This window comes from Branchiostoma belcheri, unplaced genomic scaffold (genome assembly GCF_001625305.1).
Source record: "Branchiostoma belcheri isolate BF01 breed outbred unplaced genomic scaffold, Haploidv18h27 scaffold9, whole genome shotgun sequence".
In the NCBI taxonomy this organism is placed as follows: Eukaryota; Metazoa; Chordata; class Leptocardii; order Amphioxiformes; family Branchiostomatidae; genus Branchiostoma; species Branchiostoma belcheri.
The window spans coordinates 1,556,523-1,575,645 of record NW_017804575.1 but is presented as its reverse complement, the minus strand read 5'-3'; the positions used below and the strand labels follow the sequence as shown (position 1 = coordinate 1,575,645).

At 39.6% G+C, this 19,123-nt stretch overlaps 1 protein-coding gene across 1 annotated transcript in view; it reads right to left on the bottom strand.

Moving 5' to 3' along the window:
- LOC109487597 (uncharacterized protein KIAA1109-like) overlaps positions 1–19,123 on the bottom strand; it is an 84,292-nt gene that overhangs the window by 59,900 nt on the left and 5,269 nt on the right. The window contains exons 6-24 of the mRNA XM_019791601.1: positions 18,941–19,034; positions 16,881–17,071; positions 16,020–16,099; positions 15,562–15,691; positions 14,326–14,482; positions 13,310–13,480; positions 12,127–12,244; positions 10,947–11,105; positions 10,252–10,349; positions 9,392–9,537; positions 8,697–8,779; positions 8,420–8,431; positions 7,407–7,621; positions 6,471–6,653; positions 5,729–5,866; positions 4,397–4,573; positions 1,984–2,229; positions 1,049–1,356; positions 388–529 (exon numbers count right to left, since the gene is read on the bottom strand). Of these exons, the coding sequence (XP_019647160.1) occupies positions 388–529; positions 1,049–1,356; positions 1,984–2,229; positions 4,397–4,573; positions 5,729–5,866; positions 6,471–6,653; positions 7,407–7,621; positions 8,420–8,431; positions 8,697–8,779; positions 9,392–9,537; positions 10,252–10,349; positions 10,947–11,105; positions 12,127–12,244; positions 13,310–13,480; positions 14,326–14,482; positions 15,562–15,691; positions 16,020–16,099; positions 16,881–17,071; positions 18,941–19,034 (2,848 nt within the window). The remainder of the gene's footprint in view (positions 1–387; positions 530–1,048; positions 1,357–1,983; positions 2,230–4,396; positions 4,574–5,728; positions 5,867–6,470; positions 6,654–7,406; positions 7,622–8,419; positions 8,432–8,696; positions 8,780–9,391; positions 9,538–10,251; positions 10,350–10,946; positions 11,106–12,126; positions 12,245–13,309; positions 13,481–14,325; positions 14,483–15,561; positions 15,692–16,019; positions 16,100–16,880; positions 17,072–18,940; positions 19,035–19,123) is intronic.

Sequence of the window (19,123 nt, the reverse complement as noted above, 5' to 3'; positions counted from 1 at the left end):
ATTGCGTTTTGCTGTCAGATTTGCCTTCTTAGCTAACATTTCTAGCTTAACAAATTAAAATCAATAAAATCCATATTGTTACATACTAATTACCTAAAAATAGCAATTTGAAGTTCAACATTAAAACAATCTATGACATAATTATAATATAATTATGAACTACCAACATTTACAGTATGTACATGGTAATAACAAGATTAGAGGAAAGACTAAACATCCTAGAGTCAACTGACACCAATGTACCAGTCTGTAGGATTGTTCAGCTATAAAGCTGTTGGGCTGTCAACAATTAGGATTTTACTATGGTCAATACTGACCAAAGGACACCATATACATGTATAGAGCATTCTATTGGCATAGATGTTCTACTAGTAAGAGAATTCGTACTTGATGTCTGACTGCCTCCCTGTTCTCCTGTGTGATTGGTTCCTGCCAGGAGATGAAGAAGATACAGCCGCCATGACACCCACACTTGCTGATGACCTCCCTGGTCAGACCCATCTCTTCAGGAGACCACAGGAACCATAGTCTGGGGAAGTAAGGAACAAGACAGTAGAAACAGTTGTACACAATAGGGCTCAAAATTAATGGTGTCCCGATGGCCACTGACCACTGAAATTTAGGCTGGGACAACTAAAAAGTCTCTTCGGGACATTTTTGGGACAATAGAAAAATAACCAACATCAGAATGTTAGCCCTTCTTTAGTTGATCTGATTCAGGCTCGCGTCCTGGCTTTTGGATCCGGAAAAGCCCCCCAAAACTCAGCTTTTCCATCCATCAATGCAGTGGTTTGATTAGAAATTCAAAATTCATTGTAAATATTAACCTAGCCTTTTGTGTTGACTTCATGGCTCCTATTGTAGCATTCGGGGCTATAATAGGATGCCTAGACCTGTTTTGATTTTAAATTAATAAAATCAATTTTTTTTCCGCCCTGTCGCTTTATATTTTCTCTGAAAAAATGCGAGAACCAACAAATTAAATTGGTGTGGCTTAGTCAATGAAAGATGCTGGTAAAGATGTCTGACTTCTAGTAGATACATGTACCTCTGATACTTCTTGTCGTGGTTCCTCAGAAAGTCATCCTGAGCTTGCTGTAGCTCCAGACATTCGATAGCTAAGGCCACCTCTGTGTGTATGGGGCCCAGGGAGAAACTGCCTGCCTCTAACCAGAGAGGCTGGGGGGTGGGGCTGGCCCCTCCCAGTCTCCCCAGGGGTGGGGCGGAGTGGTTGAAGGTACAGGGGGAGGTCTGGGTGATGTACTGATGTATCTTCAGCTCTGGGATGGCCACAGTGATGCCCTCCTTTACTTTAGGGCTGTGTAGGTTACAGTTGGAGATGTGGACAGAACTGGTCTGTTTGAGAAAAGAAATGGAAGTTACAATTTTAAACAAGCAAACTTTCAAATTGAATAAAATTAGAATGCTGGCTGTCCTGCATGTGCAGTTGACTTTGCAACTTTCCAGTCACTGACAAAAAGTAGTGAATGCTACATTTCTACATGAAATGTCTGACAGTTTTCAAAATCTGTCTAATCTGTATCATTCTGTATCTGTATAGCCGGTATAACTGCCCTTCGGCATAACACACCAGCTTTGCAGGCACATATGGTACGGCGGCAGCTGGCTACATTACACCAAACAACTTGTTACACCAAATTTGCACGTTTAATTGCAGGAGTTGTAGTGAGTTAAAGCTTTCTAGTGATGATGCCCCTACTGTGCTTGGTGGCAATCCACTCTACGATCATAGTTCGTGGAAAATACGAGTTTTTGACCACCTTAATTCTTGATTCAACTTGATAACTCTGAAATTTGAAGGCATGACTGTATCCATGACCAGTTGCTTGAGTAAAAATTCCTTGAATGTGTTTCTTATTACAAGGATGTCTAATGTTCATTAACATTTCCAGGCTTAGCATGGTTACATAATTTTTGTTTTAAACCTTTTAGGAATTTCTACACTGCAGGAAGAAGCCTTACCTGAAGCTGACACGCACAGCCAGTTTCCACCACAAACAGTTCCACCTTCTGAACCTCCAGGGTTAGCATCTTGTACTTGACCAGGAACTCTGTAGGACAGGGGAAGGGGTAGTCGTCCTTGTAAGGACAGCTGGGCTGGGGATTGTCGTGTTGGCAGAACTCAAACGGTAGCGGGCGCATGAAGTCTGACTCGCTGGCATCAAACAGGAACAGAGCAGTCTCCAACACGTCAACGATACTCTCAATCTGTGGGAAAAAATGCATTGGTATTAACATCGCTCGAAATACTTTTTTTCAGGTACATGCAAACTTGCACGTTGATGGCTGCTACACACTTCTTACTGAACGGGTAGTTAAAAAACAAGGCAAGATAAGATAATACAGTGGATATCAATCAGTCCCCAATGTTGTTAATTTGTATCTTATGACTGCCACATTCAAAGAAAAGTCAATATAAAGAGATGTGCTAAATACAGCATCTGTAATTTCTTTTCAGTTCCAAAAGCTGTAACACTGCTGAAAGTCACTTGTAGACTTGTCCTTTTGTCTGGTGATACAATGGCAGCACTCTGAAAGCTTAGCTAGTATAGCAGCTTAATGTACAAGTAGTTTACAATCAGAAGCAAAAGGAACCATCGAGATCGTGGCCGTATCAGTCCACGGCTGCGGTCGCCACTCGGACGGCAGGCAACCGCGGACTCATTCAAACGCAGGTTAGATTTCACGGGGGGTTTAACCAGGCTGAAGACGTAGGATCTCAATGGCTCCCCCAAACCGTCCAGTTTGTTCACAGTACGTAGGTCGCGTAGGGTTTCTCGTTCACAGTATGTAAGCTTTCACAAGGTTTCATAATGACTTCAACAATGTAGGAGGGTTTGCTCAACAGTAACAGTGACGTAAGGCTTGACAATGGTTGTAAAGTTTCCATGCTCTGAACAATACGTTTGCTTGCGGTTAACATGCTTTGAACACGGTGGGTTCTGGTTTGTATAACTCGTATGCGATGTTCTTTCCAATGCTCGTCTTCAGTCTTCAATGTGTCTGGACCGAAGTCCGAGGTTTGTCCCCAGACCGAAGTCTGGGTCCCCCAAGGCCTGCGCGGCCAATAGCTAAGGCTGCGTTTCATCATATATAAACCACAGACATAAGCAGAGGCTTTTGTTTGTGGTTTGGACCATCGGTAGTACAGCTACAACATAGGAGCGTTTTTTTCATAATAATTCAGGATATCAAAGATTTCATCAACTCAGTTATAACTGGTGAGATATTTTAACAATCTTACTAGACACTCATTTCCTTGTGTAAGGTTTGCCATACAAATAATACCAAAAATTCTACAACGAACTCCGTGTTTACAACAAGTTTTACCCAATACACAAAAAAAGAACTTTAAAACATAAGCCATTTCCAAATTAAATGAATCCTCAATTTGGCTCAATTGCAGATGGAATTTTTGGCATAAAATTCTTGTCACAAGAAGGCTCTTATGCCGTAAATCTGGACAAAATCTGATGGAATAGCAACGTTCTTCTTAAGCTTTCTGCATAATGAAGGTCACGTTACCGAAACCGGTTGATGTGTGACCTTTGGTTAGGTCCGGACCTGCTTGTAATCATTAATCATTGTCTGCTCTGTTGTGTATTTATGGCAGGAACTGCACCTGATACATACATGTACAATACCTAAGGGTTAAAGTTGCACCCAGCATTGTCCTTTTGTGAAACCTACAGGTGCTTATTAATTAGTGAGTAACTATAGATTGTTTAAAATTCATGAGTAAATTAAAAGGTTTTTAGTTGGTCCTACTGCAACAAGAGAACTGTGTTGTCGGTTTGGATTAATCATTAATTTGCCAACACAGGTCATGGTTAGTTCACAGTTAACTGTTGGACGATTCAGTACTGTTCCAAACACAGAGTAAATGCAGGAAGGCTTTGGCAAGAAATGACTAATACTAATAGTAAGCAGCTATATTGTTAGTATAACCTCTGTAACCTGTCAGTATGACACTAAAGCATAATTAAAAAAGCACAAGGCCTTCTAAAAACTCATCCGAATTCAGCAAATTTCATCCACAAATGTTTCATCAGATTTGTACATGACTGTACAATATGGAAATCAACGGATCTAGAAATACACACCGGTACCACAGAAATCCCCAAGAAAAATAGCAGAAGGAAACACTAACTAGTGGTACTTCACTTTTACCTACAGTTTACTATTATATAATATTAGCCCATGCATCTAGGTGTAAGGTGGCTGAGATATGAGAATTAGTCTGGAATTAAACTGCCTACCTGCCTGCCTGTCTATGTGATCAGGCCAGGTACTGGCCCCTTGCTCCCCCTGAATTAAACTGGAAGTCTAGAATTACTAGTTAACTGCATGGAGGCTGTTAAGAAAAGATCCTTACATGTGGAGGTGTGATCTTGCCGCTGATTTCACCCAGCTGCAGCTGTACGAGCCAGGCGTACTCTAACGTCTCGCTGCCCAGCGGGCGGTCCTTGTCTGAGAACATGGCGTGTCCCCGCATCTGTAACCCTGACAGGTGCAGCTGTCCATCCTTCAGGTGCGCCTCAGACATCGGTCTCTGTTTGGAACAAATAAAAGGCATCTATTTTCTACATCTTTTAAAGTATGTACTTTTTAAGTCTACTTTTTACAGTCTATTATGTGTGAAACAATGCATTTTAGCCTATGGCTGCTATACTTTTTATGTCTACTGAAGGAAAATATATATAATTGTTTTTACTCAGTTTCTTCCTCCTCTTCAGTCTTCTGTTCCAAACACTAACCTCTGACCAGACCAATGACATGATTTGTTGACGTCTGTCACCATGGTGACTGGTGTTGGGTTACATAATGTTGCAATTTCATGGTCTGCTCTGCTATTGTCACAATATACTTAGTCTAGTAGTACATGAATGTGAAATGTGTTTGAGTAAGAATTAACAGGGCATACCATGTCCGAAGGTGCAAATGTTACTTCTCTAGTTGATGAATAAATCTTTCATTCAACCCTTCATTCATTCATTCATTCATTGAAACATTCTAATTTCTGAGGCGGGCAGTCTTTTGATAAAAATTTAGCATGAGAACATTTTGTTGTTGAAATTAACTACCTGTATGCAGACAACAACAGCATCAAAACAGATTTGGTAGTGCTCACATTATAAAGTCTGTTTCTTAGTAAGTTTCATTAAATTTTAAAGCTTCATCAGGCTGGTAGATCATACTTAATGAAAACAACTTTAACAAGAGAAATCTACATGTAGCAGTACCAGGTTGACATTCTGAATTTTCTTATGACGATGATGACGATTTACCACATTTGTAGAATGATTGACATAACAGGCGACTATCACCTCTTCAAAGATGTCAACCCCGGGACCAGACTGTAAGGTTTGAACCACTCACACCGGGAAGGTCCCCTACTCTTTTCAATAAGTGCGGTGGGTTCTTTAACGTGTGTGGGGTGTGGCTCTCCCAAACATGGGACCTCCATTTAATGTCCTATCCGAGGGACGTCCCTAACCGAAGCTAGGTACTCATTAACACCTGAGTCAGTGAAGTGAGGAAGGTCGCGTAAAGCGCCTTTCCCAGGTGTACAACGTCAGTGGCATCGGGCAGGATTCGAACCCTCGCCCTCTCGAGTCTGGGCCGAAGACGCTACAGCTACGCCCCAATTCAATTGAATTACTAGATTACTCCTTGCTGTATCCAAAAAGCAGTGTTTCGGCCTTACCTTGATATTATCGGTGATGGAGGCTGTGATAGGGGATATGTGCAGCTGCAGTAACGTCTCGTAGTAGTTCTTCCTCATCTCAAAACACAGCTTGTCAAAGTGCAGGGTTGGGCACGGTGGATCCCCTGGACTGCATTGCTACACACAGAAAGTACATACATGTAATATTTAGTTAGGGCACACAGACTTAAATTTTATGGATGACATCCTCTGAACACCCCCAAAGTAGTGTGCACGAGCCAAAAAAAATTCCAGCCAAAAATAAAAATGCTACTAAACCACAGGAATATAAAGTAGGTAATGTGAATTTGTGGCAGTACTTAGCAACGTATATGACAAGCCGGCACATACTGGCTTTTTGCAGAATGTATGAATCGGCACTGTACATAATATGTACTGAGTTCTTGAGTCGTGGCTCTTCAATAGCCTGGGTGCCCGGCTCCGTATTGTCGCTAACTACCATAGACTACCCAGGCCTTGAGCCAGGCCTAGAGCTCGGTGGACGTGATCTTTTTTTTGGTGCAAAAATCAATGCGCGCGCGGATGTCATCCATAAAATTAAGTCAGTGTGGCCTTACATAAAAATAAGATTTTCAGACATAGCAATCAGTAAGAATAGATGGAAGGACAGTTCTAAGAGCCTTGAACAACTCTGCTGTGATACCTTAAGACATAGCATCCATTCTACTACTAGTATCATAATAATGATATCATGATGATACGATGGAAGAATGTGTTATACCCGAGGGATTCTGGCAGTCACATCATTGACTGCAATCTGCACAGTAACTGCCAGGGGGCGCAGTGTGACCAGGTTGGCCAGAAGCTCCTCCAGTTGAGCGGTCCCCTCCTCCTCAACTTTGTCTGGGTCTCGCCCGTGTCGAGCCAAGTCTGTAAACTTCATGTCAGCTCCAAAGTAGTTTTCCTGGAGACGAAGAGTTCAAAAAGACATGTTTTAACAGAAAATGTTGAACAAGTTTACAATTCAAGAAAGAAATACACCATAGGGAATTGTTCAACAATATACTAGTATCATTCAGAAAGACCTTCAACTACGAACGCTGCATTATCTAATTCTCAGGCCAACAGAGGGGAAAATGATTGATGTACAACAGATTATAATTGCAAAGAATAATCTTAAAATCTACTCTGATTCCTCATTATTGATTTCCACAATCAAGATTTAAAATGTTACAAGAGTTACTCTAAATAAAAATGGCACAACTGTTCTCTACATAGGGAAAAAAAATTAAAATAAAGAAAAAAAAGAGGACCTGAATTTTCAACTGGATCACTCAGTCCTCTTCAACTATAAGATTATTTTGACACTTAAGGACCAGTTTAATTCCGGACTAATTCTCATCTCAGCAACCTTACATCTAGATGGGCTAATATCGTAAACTATAGATAAAAATGATGTAAGAAATACATGGCAGCCATCGAGGACCCCTTGGGGATTAACCGAATTCTGCAGAAATCTACAGAATTCTGGCTCCAGTTCCCAGAATTCTGGCTCCAGTTCCCAGAATTCTGGCTCCAGTTACCGATGGCTTTTTCGTATTTCTTATTTTTACAACATTAGCTCATCTAGATGTAATAAGGTTGCTGAGATATCAGAATTAGTTCGGAATCAAATTGGAGGCTATTGCAAACAAATCCTACTTGAGAAAGTCCTCACCTTAAAGTTGAAGAACATGCGCAGGAAGGTGGCATACAGGGTGACAACAGACGGTGCCACATCCACCTCAACATCTATCCTGTCAGGACTGATACTGGACAGGTCCAAGTCAACCATGGAGGGGGACAGTTTGACTCTCCTCTTGGAACTGACTTCTGGTGTGCCCTGGGGCGTCGGTCGCAAACTGGACAGCATCTCTTCTTCTATGTCTGACACTGAGGAAGGATTCAAAGATATGAAGTTGGTCTAACATTAGGCCATACCAATTTGATTTGTTGGTTCTTGTTTTTTTTTTCAGAAAAAAATATGAAGCGACAGGGCAAAAAAAATAAAAACAGCTAGACCTAGGCATTCTATGCTAATCATTATAGGAGCTTTGAAATCTACATACCAGACTGGTTTGTAACTGAAACAATGCATTTCAAACTTTCAATCAAACCACTGCATTGATACTTAGATGGAACAACAGTAACAACTCTGAAGAGAAGGGACTTTCTTTGACTGTTGGGGCCAAAATACGGAGTTGACTCAGAGCCTGAAAATGTTCTTTTTTTTGCAAATCAGAAAAAAATGAAGTGGGGGAATCCGAGAACCAACAAATTAAATTGGTGTGGCCTTAAGAAGGCTTCCTTTGGTTGTTTCAGTCCTTATCTCTTGCAGTGCACATTGACATTCTCCATTCTTAAAGACACAATGCTTCCTTTTGTCTGAGTTTTAATCAGTTAAAGACTAGTTAAATAATGACTCCAAACAGTTGTGTATTACATATTATGATTACTTAAGATTAGATTTGCAATATATTAAATAGCAATCTATCTTATCATGCAAATACATTGCTCATAAATATGTATCTTACATGCAAGTTTGCAGACTTTCAAAGTTGTTTTTATGCAGATTTAAATTAAATTGTAATAAAAACTTTAAGAAATTAGTTCTGACTGCAGCAAATATATTCAACAACCAAATGTCTGAAGAAAAAAAAGGGAAAAAAAGAACAAAAATGCTGTAGTTACCTTTTGATTTGACTGAAAATCATAAATAAAAGAAAATGTTAGCTGATCATGCTGAGTGTAACATAATATATCTAATCTAGTCTCCTTTCTTCAAACATTGCAAACACGAAATCAATCAAAATGTGAAAATCAAGGCATACAATTGAGAAAAAAATGCAACACAGGTGCAAGACTGTGCATGCCAACGTAAAAGGCCCTTCTTCTGCTTGTTGCCATGGTAACTGGATGATTGGCATGCACGTGACCACACCTGTGCGGGGGAGGAGGTGGCCCTTACTTTCCTCGGGCATGATGGGATGGTAGGTGTAGCCTAGACACATGTTCATGGCAGGCACATGCCATGTGTCCACCCAACCAGCACTGCAAAATAACAACATGGTTGTTATGAGCCACCTCATTGGTCAAAGCACAAGAGCCACCTCATGGTGACCTATGAGCCACCTCATTGGTCAAAGCACAAGAGCCACCTCATTGGTCAGGGAAATGTGTCATCTCATTGGTCACAACCAAGGGCATCTCATTGGTCAAAGCACATAAGCCATCTCATTGGCCATGATACATGTACAAATGTACATGATGAACAATCATTGGTCAGCTGCCATGAAATATTCAATGTACTACCACATCACTCATTCCTTTTCCAATGGAAGGGAAAATAGTTAATCATCAGTGAATGGTATATTGAATCAGATACATTAACATACCTATTTTCAATACTGTACACAGAAACTATACTGTACAGAGAAACTATAATTCAACAGGTATCTGATTCTTTGAATCTTTACTTTCTTGGTGATACATGAAGTTAACGAACTACATGCTTATAGACTCAAAACTGTCACCTGAATAATAATACTCTTGAGATTGCTTTTCAAGCCTAAGGATACAAAATGTATTTAAAGTCCTATAAGCATCTGATGCTCCTTGGACCAAAGAACTCAAGCCATCCACAAAAAAAAAAGTAATGTTTACCCCAGTTGTGTGATGTTTCTCCATCCCTTGTCGGAGTCCACAGTGTCCTGTGATGTGTTGTATCTGCTGTTCTTGACCAGGGACAGCAGGCAGTGTCGGGTGGTGTCCATCTCTGGGAGGAACAACCGTGCATCCAGAGACTTGCCCTAGAGATCAGGAACATCAATTTTAGCCTCTGTACACTTGAACAAGCCCACAGGGCAAAACCAGTCGTGACAAACTGAATTCAAGTTCTAAACAGGAACTACAGAATCTGATGTATGTTACTCCAGATGTCTTACTGAGGGATGACTGCAGTGTGATGATGTCAAATGAATTCATTATTTTCAATTCAATTCTTTATTTCCATACCAACATTGCAGACATACAAAATAGTTATGACAATGTCACCTGTCATGGTATTGGTATTTACATTGTTATTAAGTAAAGATTAAGTGTAACAAGTCATTCAGTGTGATATAGCTAGCTGCCGCCACGCCGCGTGCCTGCGAAGCTGGTGTGTTACGCAGAAGGGCAGTTATACCGGCTATATCGATACAGATACATTACATTAAAATAAACACTTAACATTATTGCATACATTTATACATTGAATATATACTGAATTTATGGCAGTTAGCTTCTGGAATGAATCAACTCTACTTTTTTCCTTAGGAAAATCTAGACCCTTAGGATCTTCAATGCAGACATGCAGATTTGTTTGCCTTGATACCACTGATTACACATACGGCAAAACATTTACTTGTTAAACTTTAACAAGGTATCAAAACATTGTAAGCTTTCAGGGCTGAAAAATAAACCTCATTTAAATATGAGAGTGCACAGAAGGAAGGGTAGCAAAATATGATTGAGAAACCTACCTGGATGAGAAAGTTGATGCAGACAGTTTCAGGGAGGAAGTCAGTGAACGGTAGGTCAAACGAGATGTCCACTCTCTCTCCTCCGATGGCCATGTTACCTGTCAGGTACAACATTTTTTTATGTTTACCGAAGGAAAACATATTGTTTTTGCTTACACAACAGTTTCCTCTTCCTCTCCTCTTTTCCAAACACTTAAACCTCTTACCTTTCCAAAGACCTGATTTGTTGACATCTCTCAATTTTATAGTAGGAAGGATTTATACTCCTGTCTGACCATATAATGTATTTGAGTAAGAATTAACAGAGCAGACCATATGCAAAGGTGATGAACATGCATTTGCTTTGCAAATGTTCCAGTTTTGAAATCATAACACACTGATCAATATGGAGTAATTATTCTACGAACAGTACTCATCTAGTAACAGAAATGTAGTATTGTAAGCTGTTTCATGCTAACAACTACATCATGTACATACATGTACATGTATATACAGTATAAAGCAAAAACAGACTCCAATTGAATTTCTTGGTTTTTGGATTTGCTGGCTTCAACAAAAAAAATATATTGTACCGGGTCCCATACATGTAAAATTCAGGTTCTGAATCAATAACAAAATATATTTTAAAACTAAAAATTAGAGTTGAAGTTCATTATAAAGGTTAGATATAAAAGACCACAGAATTTGGACCATACCATTCTCGTTGTCTTTCAGGGAGGAGCAGTCTATCCAATTGTACTGGTTGGTGACCAGGATAAACTCAAACTCCTTCAGAGCCACGTTGAACCTCCACGTGTACGGCACAAAACTCATGATGTCTGGAATGGTCTTACTGCCCCAGTCATCTATCAGATCTAAATAAAAAATAAAATAAATAAATTTAACGGCTCTCAGTGGCCAATGTGCAGATGTTGTCACATCCAAATCCGTAAGGTGTTTTTGGCACCCAGACAGACAGATTAGCCTAAGAGGCTCGGTGGGCGTCACTACCGTATAGATGGGGAAGTTGTGTAAAGTGCCTTTCCCAAGGGCACAACATCGGGTCACGGTGAGTATCGAACCCGGGATCTCTAAGTTCCGAGTCCAATGCTCTAACCATTGCGCCACCGACGCCACATCTAAATAAAACACAGACAGTTTGTAGTTAATAAAAACTGATGAGTGATAAGTACCTTTTTCAAATAAAAATCAACAAATGGTTATTTAGCCTTTTTTTAGGCCTAGGAAAAAAAGGTTGTGTTTCCTGTTTCCCGACCGATCTTAGAAAAAAATGCCGACCCTAGACTTTTTTTTTTTTTTTTTTTGTGGATCCCTGGCAAGGACATAAATATTTCAAGCTGATCAACCTTTTCTAGCTCCATAATCTGACACCTGATTAATGTTGTACAGTTTGTCAACATTGACATTGAAAATAGAAGTGTGCTCATGCAAGTTTAGTTTACTTTGTTTAACTGTATTGTACATGTTGGATCACTAGAGATCGGCAAAGTCAAAAAAAAAGAAGAAAAAAAAGATAATTTCTACGTACTGACCCTAATTTCCTCGGGACTGAAACAGGAAACACATTCGTCAACATATTTTCCCTAGGCCTTACATTGAAATACTATGTACATGTACATGTACAAGTCATCCAAACTATGAAATTTCTTACAGCCCTCTTTAGGGATGACAATATGGAGATACATGTAGATAATGTATACTGTTAACTACAAATGTATGTAGCAAAAGGAGTACAGAAATGTTGGAAGATATTGTAATTTGTAGTAAACAAAAAAACCTTTAATATCCCATGACTTACCAACCTGAAGAAACTGTTAATATGAAGGAGTAACCCTAAGGTTTGGAGTGGAAAAGCTGCATGTTGAAAACACCTACCCATAATGAAGAACTTGTGTGCGAAGATGAAGTTGACTGTTGTTTTACAGGCCACAATGTCACAGGACCACAGCTGTGGCTGGTTCCACACGATGGGGTAGTGTACATCCATCGATATCTGAAGTAAATATGAACAACACAGGCATCATTCAAGATTGCATTACTGTAACATTGCTCAGTCACACATGTATCCAGTTGTATACTATAGCTTTTAATTTACATTAAGATCATACTACTAGTAGATTAATGTAACTACAATGTAGTTAGTAGTGTTGTACATGTACAACACTTTGCTTACACTGTATAATTTTATTATTGTGCCTTATATCAATATTGCCTACGGTACCTTAGATAGTTAAAATGTACTAAGTCTTGTACATTACAAACTGTAGCTGGAAGTCTGAAACAATGCTTGGTCTTACATTGAACCTGCTAGTGTTGCGTAAAAAAGTCTTTGATTTGCTGTATTTTCAGGTTTTCTTCTTTTCTGTTCAGACTGCAAGTGATTTTCAAGTAGCAAGATCCATACTGTTGGTATATGAAATCTGGAATCATTATCAAATCAAACTTAAATGCTTTCCTGACACACCTAAAAAAAGCAGCTATGACGCCCATTATCGAACTTGACCTTCATCTTTGCTGTCTCTACCCATCCACAAGATATCATTAGCAACCATCCGCATCTATTTCACTGTAGCAACGTGGGAACATCACAGGATAAACATTTTTGAACTTGACTTTTGTTTCCATAATTGCTAAACATACCCTTCTGACAAAGGCAATTATTTTCAGCTTGGGCCACACCAATTTAATTTCTTGGTTAATGGATACTCCCGCTTCATTTTTTTCTGATTTGCAAATAAAAATAAAAATTCAGAATCAACTGCAAAATACTCATATTTTGCCCTGAACAGTTGAAAACAGTCCTTTTCTTCCTAGTTGTTACAGTTATTCCATCTTTCAATGCAATGGTATCAAAAGTTCAAAATTCTTTGTTTAAATTTTGAAACAGCCTGGTGTGTTGACTTCATGGCTCCTATTGTACCATTTTGTCCCATAATAGGATGCCTAGGCCTGTTTTTTTTTTTTTTTCGTCCGCTTGCTCCAATATTTTTCTAAAAAAATCTGTTAACCAAGAAATTAAATTGGTGTTGCCTTGACTTGAATTAAAAGGCATCCTGACCTCGAGAGTCTCAGCCTCGAGTAGAGACCTGTACTCCAGACTGGTGGTAGCGTCCAGGTGTAGCAGCCGACTGGTAACCTTGGTGACGTACCCACTCTCCTCCACCACATACGGGATGGTCATCTCAATACACGACCCTCGACCCACGTTCATGTGGATAGCATTGGTCTCCTGGAGAACCAACCAGCAGATGTAGGTTTTTAAAGTGATATTATGTAGGTTTTTTCCGCCAAAACTGTACATATAACTGAAATTTTCTCATGTAGATTGTCATTTTCAACATAAAACTTTCAACATATTAGCATCACTATTTCGCTTTTCCGGGGAATCTTCCACTGGTCGTGACAGAGAAGATAGACGCTATCTACAGTATTTACAGGTTCATTGTACCGGGGAAATTCCCCTAGCTCTTTTTAACAAGCACAATGAACAGTGGACCATGGTTAACGTCCCGTCCGAAGGACTGCGACCCTAAACAGTAGTGTGCATGTCTGGTGAGCGACATCAGAAGGGATTCGAACTCCCAACCTCTTAGTCCAGAGGCAGGATCGCTAACCACTGGACTACGCACGCTTTAGAAGGCTCCAAAAAAGAATGTAAACAAACGGCGCTTTTTGTTTGGGTATCTTCGGCATGGCAGCTTCCAACACATTTTGTGGCACAACAACGTTGATCTTTTACTCCCCAAATGTCATTAGGTTTAAAATTATAGTTCAAATTTTACATAATATCGCTTTAATATTATCCAAGAATAATAATTATAAATAATATTATCACACTTCAAAGAAGCCACGTGACAAGCTTCACTGTGTCAGTCTACTGAGGAAGACCAGAGTGACTGGTCGAAAGCTCTAGGTGAGAGATTTCTTTGTGTTGGATCAAAAGTTTTAACTTTAAACATGTAACTACCAACACAGATGAACTTTCATGATAGTATTAATATTATCTAATACTATTAGAATAATCAGCGCTCTTGTGCACTCTATACATGTATGTACATGTACAAATGTATGTACCTTTTTCTTGGAGAAGAGAATGTCGATGGTAGCATCGTTCTGTAGATGCATGGACATGTCAAAGCTGGTGTACTGTCTGAGCTGGCCTGTTGTCACCGGCTCTGTCACCTCTAAGGACTGGTAGTCGGCAGGCAGAAAGAACTTCTGTAGAAACTCTCTGTACAGGTCAAGACAGGAAATCACAGGTTAGGTTTGGCATGAAAGTTCATCTGTGTTCGTACAAATCATTATGAAATAAAGACTGAACTTTAACTTCCAACACTAGATATAGAATTGGGACTTACCCTAAATTTTCGGTTGACTCCATCAACCTTGTTCTAGATCTGTAAACTCAGAAGTCTCACAACATATTCACATTGAGTCTCCGGGACATTCAGTATCTCTAGAAGGAGTTAAAATCCTTGATTCTGAATCAGACTTCTTTGCAAGAGGAGTTAAGGAGGCAGTCTACATAAGAGCTCACAGACCTACAAATGTACCCTGAACAGAGATGGGGGGCGACACAAGTTATCTGGCACGTATGACCCGCTACTACGGTCACGTGTCTCTGACGTCATGTTCCAAGAGTAGACGGGTCCATTCCGTGAACAAGGTTGATGGAGTCAACCGAAAATTTGGGCTAAGTCCCAATTCTATATCTAGTGTTGGAAGTTAAAGTTCAGTCTTTATTTCACAGGTTAGGTTTTTTTTATTCCAACATTATCACAAGACATGACGACAGCACACTCAAGTTTTTTCAACTTATTTTGTGGCTGACACTAACACAGACAAACTCACAGACAACAGAGATACTCATTTTCCAGCTCCATTTTCACCTGAGTTAAGTGAGGAAATTTGTGGTAAAAAAAAATAAGTGCCTTTCCCAAGGGCACAGGATGGGTGGCATGGCAGGATTCGAACACAGGACCTCTTGGTTCTGAGTCGTTACACCACCGGTTAGGATTTGTTGGTTCTTGCATTTTTTACGGAAATCAATGAAATGGGGAGGTGAAGAAAAAAACAGGCCTAGGCACAGACACACAAACAAACACACAAACATACCCAAAATAATACCTCTGTGAAAGCAAATACATATATTGTTGACATGTACCTGTAATTATGCCAAAAAACAGTTATTCAAGCAACTGGATATGATTTTGGAAATGTTTCAGGCAGCATCCACTAGCTTTCGTCAGTTACAATGCACATTGTAGTTGTTATTTAATGATAAACAAAGACTCAAACAAACAAACAAACCTCTGTTTGTCCACCCATGGCCCATAGCTGATGTCCGTTCCTTTCCCACATTTGATGTCCATTCTCCAGACAGGGGGAATGTCAATGTCAAATGGGTTTGTGCTCTCCGGTATCTCATCCTTCATACGGCCTACACAGGTGCAATACAAGTGTCAGCAGCTAGGTGTCTCTCATATACAGCAATTATGACAGAATTTACATGTTCTATGTCTATACCATAGTGCCACATTTTACTGTAAACACCTTTAATATTGCGTGGACTTTCATGGAAAAAGGAGGTGTTTGTGATTCAATCAAAAATTAGTACATTACATGTGCAGCAGCGTGAGTAGTTTGTGATATCTTTGAGTTTACAGTCAGCACAGATTATGAAACACCAGAAAACCACTGTGACTACATTTATATCATGATTTACAGAATGTACAAACTTGCCATTCCTTGGCAGTTGTAGTGTTTACCTGGTTCATCCCAGTAGTAGTACACAATAACATCTCCTGACTGCAACACCACAAAACCCTCTCCCATAAAACGAGGAGGCCTGGAAAACACAACAGGTACAATGTATAGTGCAATACATTTAAATCTCAAGACTAACCCTCAGAACTAAACTTTGAGTTCTCTTGTACAATCATGAAACTCCTCTGAACTGTACTAAACTGTACTATAGAGTATAAAGCTTGCAAAAAAGCATTTAGCAGTTGAAAATGAAATATTACCCCCTGAAAGAAGATCTACATAATATCTGTTCTAGACTGAATTACTATATAGTATATGTAAATCACTTTATATATTTGCGGTAGTAAAATTTAGCAGTCTGAGAAAAATGGTCATGTTCGCAGAACTATATATATGTTTGCGGTGGCAGCAGGACTGTTGCAGAAGAAAGAAAGTCAGCGAATTAGTTGTATTAGGCCACACCAATTTAATTTCTTGGTTAACGGATTTCTCAAGAAAAATAATGAAGCGGGCGGGCAAAAAATAAATAAAAATAAAAACAAGCCTAGGCATCCTATTATGGCCCAAAATGGTACGACAGGAGCCATGAAGTCAACACACCAGGGTGGTTGAAAATTTGAACAATGAATTTTGAACTTTTAATGATACCATTGCATTGAAAGATGGAATAACTGTAACAACTAGGAAGAAAAGGACTGTTTTCAACTGTTCAGGGCAAAATATCAGCATTTTGCAGTTGATTCTGAATTTTTATTTTTATTTGCAAATCAGAAAAAAATGAAGCGGGTGAATCCGTTAACCAAGAAATTAAATTGGTGTGGTCTTACCCAAAATGAATTTCGAGCCCTGTAGTATTTACTTACTCCTCCATGTCTCCCTCATACTTGGGACTCTTGGACAGCATGACCCTGACGTTCTCAGCCTCGGCCTTGATGAAATGGGTGTACTTGTCCAGAGGGTTGTGAGCACACTTGGTGGTGTACTCCAGCTTTGCCTCCTCCCAGTTCACACACAGAGTACTCGGGATCAGTCGGTTACCAAACACAATCCTTCCCTGTAGTGCCACACATAAACAAAACAGATAGAGTCATGACTTTGGAAACTTTGCACAGTAAATGTATGCACTCTAAAGGCCTGGTCACAACCCGCCGTACGTGCTTCTGCGTGCTGTCTACGTGCAAAAATGTGGACAAATGTAGGGGATCCGTGCGTGGTGGTGAGTACCGCCTCCGTACGGAATCCTACGGATTTGGGAGCACGCAGACATGCCGTAGAACTTTAAGTGCATGTAAAACTTTTTCTGCGTGCGGTCTGCGGATTCACCACCGGGGCCGGGCGTACGTGCGAGTACGTGCGTGCCGCACGTACCGTAAGATGCACGTGTGAGTACGGCCTCCTTACGGTAAAGTTGCAATCGCACAGAGATCGTACGTTGTAAGCACGTACCACTCAATTACCACTTGCGCAACGAACGATGCACGCAACCGCTCACGGCCAGACGTGGCATGCACAACACACTCTTACACCTTGTGAAACCGTGCGAGTGACATGCGAGTGACGTGCGTCGACGCCACTCCTTCCCCACGTTTTCAGAAAAAATGTAGCAGACGTACATGTAGCCTCCCAAAAAACGTACGGACAAAAAGCATGTACGGCGGGTTGTGACCAGGGCTTAAGTGCACTGTAAATCCTGTACAGTGCTGTACATTATGTACTACCAGTGATTGATGGTTTAGTTCCGACTACTTTTCAAATCTGCAATTTAGCGGAAAATCACTGTGACACACAAACACACATACATTTGTACATGAACACACAGTGACACACACACACAGACACAAATACACACGTTACTTTATGAAAACAAGATTCTCAGACTGTCAGAAAACATATTTCAAGCTACATGTATCAAAATCAAAATGAAGCAGATGGAAAGGCACAAAAAATTTTGTTTCGATGTGCACCAAACACATATCTGTATATTATTATTATGTAAACCCGCTCAAACCTTTGACATTTCCTAACCTGCCATCTGCTAATTAAAGCTGATGAGCAGTGCCATTCAAGCCTACCTTGTACAACACCTGGTGCACTGTACCTGTTAAGGCCCAGGAAAAAAAATGTTGCGTTTCCTGTTTCCTGACCGACCATACTCGAGTAGGAAAAACTGCCAACCCTAGCCTTTTTTTTGTATGGACCCCTGCAAGGGGCATGAATTTTTTAAGCTGATCGACCTTTTCTAGTTCCATGAGTGATGAAACATTGTACCATCAGTTTTCCAACATTCTTATGTTGTTCTTACTCATAATAACTTATGATTTGACTTAATGGAAATTTATTTTTTTGTTCAATGTGATTTGTTCTTGATTGTCTTACTTTATTGTTTAGATATTTAATTCGCCATGTTAACTTTATATTATCTTGTACCTATTTTGAGTTAATTTGTTTGCTTGTCCCTTAATACATTGCAAGTTAAATGTAAATGTAATAAATGTATGTAAATAAGAGATCGTAAAATTAATAGGATTTGGGAGAGTCCACTAGACAAACCTTCAGGTTTCTTGGGCTCTCCAGCATATATTTGCTTGAATGTATATAATTTCATTTTATACTGTTAACTTTTTTTATGTGCAAAATGACAATAAACAAACAATAAACATTGACATTGAAACTATAAGTGTCGTCATGCAAGTTTTACTTTGTTTAACTGTACTGTACAAGTTGGATCATTAGAGATTGCCAAAGTTTAAAAAAAGAAAAAAAAAAGATAATCCTTACCTACCGCCCCTAATTTTTCAGGACTGAAACAGGAAACACAACATTTTTTTTCCTAGGCCTAATAAATAAATGCAGTAGGGCAGGTAGGTGAATAAGAAAGCATGTTCCAGGAGATTGTTATAATGATACCAGAAGAAGGACTCACAGTATAGATGTCTGCTTTAATGAACGGAATAAGGTCTCGCCATATGGGCTCCTTTTCTGCTTCTTCTTCCTCGCCATTATCTGGTGTCTCTGATCTACAGAAAAAAATATTTTGTTATCAATAGCATCTCTGAACTTCAAAAAACAATAATATTTTGTTATTAATACCAAAACTTCATACTTA